This window comes from Gallinula chloropus, assembly GCF_964237585.1.
Source record: "Gallinula chloropus genome assembly, contig: HAP1_SCAFFOLD_513, whole genome shotgun sequence".
NCBI lineage: Eukaryota > Metazoa > Chordata > Aves > Gruiformes > Rallidae > Gallinula > Gallinula chloropus.
This window is the reverse complement of record NW_028168648.1, coordinates 10,820-19,067: the sequence shown is the minus strand read 5'-3', so window position 1 is coordinate 19,067 and position 8,248 is coordinate 10,820. Positions and strand designations below refer to the sequence as shown.

Sequence of the window (8,248 nt, the reverse complement as noted above, 5' to 3'; positions counted from 1 at the left end):
GCACCCGCAGCAGGACCCACACTGGGCCTGAGGGGCTGAGGGACACTGGGACTGGTGGCTGCACCCGCAGCAGGACCCACACCGGGGCTGCGCTGAGCCCCGCGGGGAAGGGCCGGCGCTGGCCGAGCTCTGCCGTGGCTGCCGCGGCTGCCGCAGGCGGGGGCCGGGGGCCGTCCCCGGGGAGGCGGCAGCGGCCGGACACGGGCGGTGAGCGGGCCCCGGGCCCGGCCCGCGCTGCGGCGGGAGCGGGACGCGAACCCGCGGCCCCGGGAGCCGCCCGGGGGGGGGGGGGGGGGGTTGGGGCAGACACAGCGGCGGAGCCAGCGGGCCCCTCGGCGCGGCAGGAAGTGACGCGCCGCCGTGAGGTCACTTCCGGCTCCCCGCCATAAGAGGCGCCGCGCGGCGCGTGAGGCCTCTCTTCCGCCGCGAGGCCAAGATGGCGGACACGCAGGTGCGGCTGAGGCGCCGGGGCCTGGCCGGGCCGCCGGGACCACCCCCGGCCCCCGGGACACCCCCGGGACCCCTCCCGACCCCCGGGACACCCCCGAGACCCCCTCCCGATCCCCCTCCCGACCCCCGGGACCCCCTCCCGACCCCCGGGGCCTGGCGGGGCCCCCGGGACCACCCCCAGCCCCCGGGACCCCCTCCCGACCCCCCTCCCGACCCCCGGGGCCTGGCGGGACCCCCTCCTGAGCCCCGGGACCCCCCCGGGGCCCCTTCCTGAGCCCCCGGGACACCACCACCCCACCCCCCCCCCCGACCCCCGGAGCCTGCTGGGACCCCCGGGGCCGCCTCCCGACCCCCCCCCGGGATCCCCCTCCTGACCCTTGGGAATCCCTCCCGACCCCCCTCCCGATCCCCAGGGCCTGGCGGGGACCCCGGGACCTTCCCCGACCCCCGGGACTCTCCCCGATCCCCCTCCCGACCCCCAGGACCCCCTCCCGACTCCTCTCCCGACCCCAAGGGCCTGGCGGGAGTACCCCGGGAGCTCCCCCTCAGCCCCCGGGCTTCCCCATCAGCCCCCGGGCTTCCCCCCCAGCACCCCCGGAACCCCCTCCCGACCCCCCCCTCCCGGGCCCCGGGGCCTATCCGGACCCCCTGGGTACCCCCTGGCACCCCCTTCCCCGGCACCACCGAGCGTCCCGTTGCCAGGGCCCATCGGGCATCTCCCTCCCGTCCCCCGGCCCCCCCGGGCATCCCCCGAGCTGCCCCGGGGCGCCGGTGGGGCCAGGCCGGGGCCTGGCCAGGCCCGGGCGGGCCCTGGGCTCAGGCCGGTGCGGGTCGGTGCCCGGGGCGGCCCCTGACGCCCCCCTCTGCCCCCAGACCGAGCGGGCCTACCAGAAGCAGCCCACCATCTTCCAGAACAAGAAGCGGGTGCTGCTGGGCGAGGGCGGCAAGGAGAAGCTGCCGCGGTACTACAGGAACATCGGGCTGGGCTTCAAGACCCCCAAGGAGGTGGGGAAGGGGGAAGGGGGACGGGGGGGGGCCCTGCGGCCGGGGAGGGGCCCCGCTGGCTGGCTGTCTGTCTGTCTGTCCCAACGGCGGTTCTGTCTGCAGGCCATCGAGGGCACCTACATCGACAAGAAGTGTCCCTTCACCGGCAACGTCTCCATCCGCGGCCGCATCCTCTCGGGTCAGCCAGGGTGGGACACCCCCTGGGGAGGGGCTGGGGCTGGGCCTGGGGCGGCAGGGGGGGCTGGAGAGGGGCTGGGGCTGCAGGAGGGGGCTGGAGAGGGGCTGGGGCTGCAGGGGGGGGATGGAGAGGGGCTGGGGGGCAGAAATCCTTCCTGGGGAGGGGGGAGGCCCTGGCACAGGGTCCCCAGAGGAGCTGGAGGCTGCCCTGGCAGAGCTCAGGCTGGGTTGGATGGGGCTGGGGGCACCCTGGGGGGTCCCTGCGGGGGGCAGGGGGCTCTGGGGGTCTGCCCTGGCTCTGGGGGGTTGCTGCCCAGGGCAGGGGGCTTTGGGGGTCTCCCCTGGCTCTGGGGGGTCCCTGCTCGGGGCAGGGGGCTCTGGGGGTCTCCCCTGGCTCTGGGGGGTTGCTGCCCAGAGCAGGGGGCTTTGGGGGTCTGCCCTGGCTCTGGGGGGTCCCTGCCCAGGGCAGGGGGCTCTGGGGGTCTCTCCTGGCTCTGGGGGGTCCCTGTGGGGGGCAGGGGGCTCTGGGGGTCTGCCCTGGCTCTGGGGGGTCCCTGCCCGGGGCAGGGGGCTCTGGGGGTCTCTCCTGGCTCTGGGGGTCTGCCCTGGCTCTGGGGGGTCCCTGCCCGGGCAGGGGGCTCTGGGGGTCTCCCCTGGCTCTGGGGGGTCCCTACCCGGGGCAGGGGGCTCTGGGAGGGTCTCCCCTGGCTCTGGGGGGTCCCTGCCCAGGGCAGGGGGCTTTGGGGGTCTGCCCTGGCTCTGGGGGTCCCTGCCTGGGCAGGGGGCTCTGGGGGTCTGCCCTGGCTCTGGGGGGTCCCTGTGGGGGGCAGGGGGCTCTGGGGGTCTCTCCTGGCTCTGGGGGGTCCCTGCCCGGGGCAGGGGGCTCTGGGGGTCTGCCCTGGCTCTGGGGGGTCCCTGCCCAGGGCAGGGGGCTCTGGGGGTCTGTGGAGCTGCTGTGCTGCTGCTGCAGATGATGCTGATCTCACGATGGTCTGCTGAGCCCCAGCCAGGGCTCTGAGGACAACGCTGCTTGGCTGATGCCTCGCAGGGCACCAGCACCTGGGACCCCTGGGGGGGGGCAGGACAAGGGACCACCCGTTGCAGGGACCTGGGGAGCCCTGAGAAGCCTGGGGGAGTCCCCCCAGCCTGGGACCTGGGGCTGGGGGCTGCGGCCAGGCAGGGAGGGGGAGAGCTGGACCCTCCCTCCCTGGGGGTGGTGGAGTTACTGCTGGGGAGAGGAGGCGGCTCTGGGAGCTCTGGGTGCTGCTCTAGGAGCCCCCTGCCCTCCCCTCCCTCCCTGCTGGCCCCTTGGGGCAACCCCTCCCCAGGGCACCCCCAGACCCACAGGGAATGGGGCTTGGGAGCCCCTGGGCTGGTTTGGGGGCACCTGGGGCCCCACTAACACCCCCAAGAGCCACAGGGAACGGGGCTTGGGAGCCCCTGGGCTGGTTTGGGAGCCCCTGGGGCCCCACTCACATCCCCCAGACCCACAGAGAACGGGGCTTGGGAGCCCCTGGGGTCCCACTCACAGCCCCCAGACCCACAGAGAAACGGGGCTTGGGAGCTCCTGGGGCACCACTCACACCCCCCAGACCCACAGGGAATGGGGCTTGGGAGCTCCTGGGGCCCCACTCACACACCCCAGACCCATGGGGAACGGGGCTCTGGAGCCCCTGGGCTGGTTGGGGACCCTCCAGACCCCACTCACACACCCCAGACCCATGGGGAACGGGGCTCTGGAGCCCCTGGGCTGGTTGGGGACCCTCCAGGCCCCACTCACACCCCCAGACCCACAGGGAACGTGGCTATGGAGCCCCTGGGCTGGTTGGGGACCCTCCAGACCCCACTCACACCCCCAGACCCACAGGGAACGGGGCTCTGGAGCCCCTGGGCTGGTTGGGGACCCTCCAGGCCCCACTCACACACCCCAGACTGGTGGGGAATGGGGCTCTGGAGCCCCTGGGCTGGTTTGGGACCCTCCAGACCCCACTCACACCCCTAGACCCACAGGGAACGGGGCTCTGGAGCCCCTGGGCTGGTTGGGGACCCTCCAGACCCCACTCACACCCCCAGACCCACAGGGAACGGGGCTCTGGAGCCCCTGGGCTGGTTGGGGACCCTCCAGGCCCCACTCACACACCCCAGACTGGTGGGGAATGGGGCTCTGGAGCCCCTGGGCTGGTTTGGGACCCTCCAGACCCCACTCACACCCCCAGACCCCACTCAGACACCCCAGACCCACAGGGAATGGGACTCTGGGGCTCCCAGCCTGCTTTGGGGGCACCTGGGGCCCCACTCACCCCCCAGACCCGTGGGGAACGGGGCTGTGGAGCCCCTGGGTGGGTTGAGGAGCCCCCAGGCCCCGCTCAGCCCGTGTGTGTGTGTCCCCCCCAGGCGTGGTGACGAAGATGAAGATGCAGCGCACCATCGTGATCCGGCGCGACTACCTGCACTACATCCGCAAGTACAACCGCTTCGAGAAGCGCCACAAGAACATGTCTGTGCACCTGTCCCCCTGCTTCAGGTGGGTGGCACCCCTGAGGCACCCCGGGGGGCTGGGGTGGCACCCCTGAGGCACCCTGGGGGGCTGCGGCCCGGCCGGACCCGCGCCCGGTGCTGATGTCAGAGCTCACGATGGTCTGCAGAGCCCAGAGGGGCTGCTGAGAGCGCCACGGGCACCCGCTGAACCGGGAGCGGGGCCGGCCCACTGCCCCCAGCCTGGGACTGTGCCCCTGGGCTGGGCACTGGGGGGGCTGCAGCTGGAGTGCTGGGTCCAGTTCTGGGCTCCTCAGCACCAGAAGGACATTGAGGTCCTGGAGCGAGTCCAGAGAAGGGCAACCAGGCTGGGGAAGGGGCTGGAGGGCAAATCCTCTGAGGAGCAGCTGAGGGAGCTGGGGGTGTTCAGCCTGGAGCAGAGGAGGCTGAGGGGAGCCCTTCTCCCCACCTCCCCTGCCCTGCCAGGAGGGTGCAGAGAGGTGGGCGATGGTCTCTGCAGCCAGGGGACAGGAGCTGGGACAAGGGGCAATGGGCTCAAGCTGCCCCAGGGCAGGGTCAGCTCAGCTGGGAGGGCAAAGTTCTTCCCTGGCAGAGTGGTGGGGCTGTGGCACAGGCTGCCCAGGGAGGGGCTGAGCCCCCAGCCCTGGGGGTGTTTAACAGGGGGGAGATGAGGTGCTCAGGGGGCTGGGTCAGCACAGGGAGGAGATGAGGTGCTGGGTTAGCACAGGGTGGGACTGGTGGGACTGGGTGGGCTTAAAGGGCTTCTCCAGCCCTGTGGCTCGGGGGGGGGTGGCTGGGGTGGGTGTTGGGGTGGGAGGTGGTGGCTGGGGTGGGTGTTGGGGTGGGGGGTGGTGGCTGGGGTGGGTGTTGGGGTGGGGGGTGAGGTCTCTGGCCCCTCCCCTGGCCCAGCAGCGGGGGGGTCGCCCTGGGGGTGCCGCTGCTGAGCTGGGGGTGTCTGCAGGGACGTGCAGATCGGGGACATCGTCACGGTGGGCGAGTGCCGGCCCCTCAGCAAGACCGTGCGCTTCAACGTGCTCAAGGTCACCAAGGCCGCCGGCACCAAGAAGCAGTTCCAGAAGTTCTGAGGCCAGCAGGGGCAGTAAAACCTGTAACCCCCCCTTACTGGTGTGACTGGGAGTGCTGTGGGGACGGGGCTCCTCGGGCTGCGCCGGGTGGGGAGGGGGCGCGGAGTCTGAGCCCCCCTGAGCTGCCTGGGGGGACGGGGCTGGGCTGTCCTGGCCCAGGGACCCTTCCCTGGGCTGGGCTGGGGGTGGGGGACAGCTGGGTCCCCCCAGGGTCCCTCACTGGGTCACCATCAGTCACCAGCCCCGAGCGGCAGCCGCTGCCCCCAGCTCTGTGTCCCGGGATCAGGGGTGGGCAGGGGGCTGGAGGAGCCCCAGAGCCCCCCAGACCCACCCCCTGCCGTGGGCAGGGACACCCCTCCCCAGCCCAGGCTGATCAAAGCCCCATCCAACCCGGCCTGGGACACCTCCCCCTCCCTGGGCACCCTGTGCCAGGGCCTCATCACCCCCCTAGGGAAGAATTTCTTCCTAATACCCAATCTGCATCTCCCCCCTTCCAATTTAACCCATCCCCCTCCTCCTGTCACTCCCTGCCCTTCGGAAAGGTCCCTCCCCAGCTTCACGTGGCCCCTTCGGGGACTGGAAGGGGCTGTAAGGTCCCCACGGAGCTTTCTCTTCTCCAGGCTGACCCAGCCCAGCTCCCTCAGCCTCTCTCCATAGGGGAGCTGCTCCAGCCCTCAGAGCATCCCCGGGGCTCCTCTGACCCCTCTCCAGCAGCCCCACATCTTCCTTGTGTTGGACCCCAGTCCTTTCCTGGAGCATCTGCTGCTTTACCAGCTCTGGGGTGCCCAGATCCCCCGAGCAGGAGTCACCAGAGGGTCTGACCCCCTCATCTCCTCTTTGGGAGGACCCTTGATGTGTTTCCCCCTGTTCCCACCCAGGTCAGGTCATCCCTCTCTTCAAGGCAGCGCTCAGTGGCTGGGTGGGTCACAGGGGAGTGTGGCTGGGGCACAAACAGACCCTGCTTGGCAGGGGATGGTGTCCCCCCCTTACTCCATAGGGGCCAGCTGGGCAGGACGCTGTAGGGGTGCTAATTAGGGCATTAATAGAATTAAAAAGACAAAGGCAAAGTCCTTAGGGGAGCTTCCTGGCCCCTTGGTGATGGGTGAGGGGAGAACCCAGGACCAATCCCATTCCAGAGGTGCCTGAATCCAGAGCAGTCACCAGGGGCTGGGTGTGGAAAGCTGCCTGTGCTGCTGCGGGCAGAAGGGGTGTCTGGGGGGAGAGGGGTCAGCCGGTGCCCCCAGTGCCCCAGCGTCAGGGGCAGAGCAGGAGGCACCTTCCCATCCCCTGGGGACAAAACCCCCGCGGCCGGCGATGGCTCAACCCTGGCTGTGGCTCCTCATGGGTGGGTTGGGCAGGGGGGTCCGGCCCGGGAGCTGGGAGTGCTGGGCTTGGGCCAGTGCTGGGCTTGGGCCAGCGCTGGGCTTGGGCCTGGCCTGGGCTTGGGCCAGGGCTGGGCTTGGGCCAGTCCTGGGCAACTGGGTTTCCCTCCCTGGGGAGAAAGTGCCCTCAGGGTCACGGTGCTGAGCCCGGGAGGACGTCGCTGCTGGTCGGGGTGAGCACCCAGTGAGTACCCAGTCAGGTCATCTGGGCTCACATCGCATGGTGGGGTGCACAGACCTGTCCCTCACCCTCTGGGTGGAACAAGGAGGCTGGTGTGGGATCTCAGGAGGTGACCAGCACTGTGGGGAAGGAACCCTCGGAGAGGTACCAGCCGGGGAAGGGACAAAACCAGAGGGTGGCTGTAAGGATGGGCAGAGGGATCTGCTGGCACAGGGTCAGACACAGCTCCGGTCACTGCACGCTGAAGCTGCCACACAGAGACCAAGGAGAGATGGAGTCCAAAGGGCTGGGATCTCCTCACATCACCTGCAGCTTCTCAAGGAACCGGCTCAAGCCCATCAGCCGTGGTGTGTGTCTGAACCTGGATCGGGCTGGGGCAGAGGGACCGGCCCAGTGGCCTCCAAGGTCCTTCCAGCCTGGACCTTGGGATGCGTTCCAGCCGAGGCCTGGGACCCGGCTCCTCCCGTGCCACGGTGCTGGGGAGCAGGAATCAGCAATTCCTTGTCCTGCTGCTCTCTGGGAGGCAGGATGCTCGCCAGGTCTCTGCTGAGGGTCGCAGGAGATTAATAAATCACAGAGTCCCAGGGGTGGGAAGGGCCCCCAGAGCCCATGAGGTCCCACCCCCTGCCCAAGCAGGGTCCCTGGGACAGCTCAGGGCTGGAATCTCTCCAGAGAAGGAGACTCCACACCCCCTGGGCAGCCTGTCCCGGGGCTCCCTCACCCTCACCGGGAGGAAGGCACCCGGCAGTCCGGTGTCCTGCCCGAGGCGCGGGGAAGCGGAGACGAGGGGGAGCTGAGGGGTCTCCCGGTCTGGAGTGAGAGGCGGGGGGAGCTGAGGGGCCCCGGGCCGGGGGGTGAGGGGAGGAGGCAGCTGAGGGACCCGCCCTGGCCCGGGGGTGGCATGAGGAGAAGGAGCAGGGAGCTGAGGGGGTTCATAAGAGCCTGTTCTCATTCTCAGTGCTGGTTTTGGGTGTATTGTAGCACTGAAAGGGTTGTGAGCTGTTCCAGCACTTTGTTTTTCAAGACAAGGAGACCTTCACCGTATCAGTGGCTCTAAACTCGTGTTACCTCCTGAAAGAGCAGGAAAGACTCACAGGATCACAGGTTAGGAGTTGAAAGGACCTCCAAAGATCATCAACTCCCCTGCCAGAGCAGCATCACCCCGATTAACCTCACAGGAACACATCCAGGTGGGTTTGGATGTCTCCAGAGAAGGAGACTCCCCAGCCTCTCTGGGCAGCCTGGCCCAGGGCTCCGACACCCTCACAGTGACAAAGTTCCTCCTGCCATCCCCATGGAGCTTCCTCTGCTCCAGCTGCACCCGCTGCCCCGTGTCCTGTCGCTGCCACCCCTGAGCAGAGCCTGGCTCCAGCCTCCTGACTCTCCCCCTTTCCATGTTTATAGACAGTGATGAGCTCACCCCTCAGTCTCCTCTTCTCCAGGCTGAAGAGCCCCAGCTCCCTCAGCCTCTC

General features: G+C 69.9%; 1 protein-coding gene across 1 annotated transcript; it reads left to right on the top strand.

The window, feature by feature from the left end:
• Window positions 1–384: 384 nt before the first annotated feature.
• On the top strand, window positions 385–5,250 carry RPS11 (ribosomal protein S11). Its single transcript, XM_084280731.1, has 5 exons — window positions 385–451; window positions 1,324–1,455; window positions 1,558–1,633; window positions 4,027–4,156; window positions 5,090–5,250. The coding sequence occupies exons 1-5, from the start codon at window positions 437–439 to the stop codon at window positions 5,211–5,213; spliced, it is 477 nt and encodes a 158-aa protein (XP_084136857.1). The 5' UTR covers window positions 385–436; the 3' UTR covers window positions 5,214–5,250.
• Window positions 5,251–8,248: the final 2,998 nt, after the last annotated feature.

Bases quoted from the DNA above. Each gene is read 5' to 3' on its own strand.
- RPS11 (XM_084280731.1), top strand. The intron at 1,456-1,557 runs GTGGGGAAGGGG...TTCTGTCTGCAG, and splicing joins GCTTCAAGACCCCCAAGGAG to GCCATCGAGGGCACCTACAT. The intron at 4,157-5,089 runs GTGGGTGGCACC...GGGTGTCTGCAG, and splicing joins CACCTGTCCCCCTGCTTCAG to GGACGTGCAGATCGGGGACA.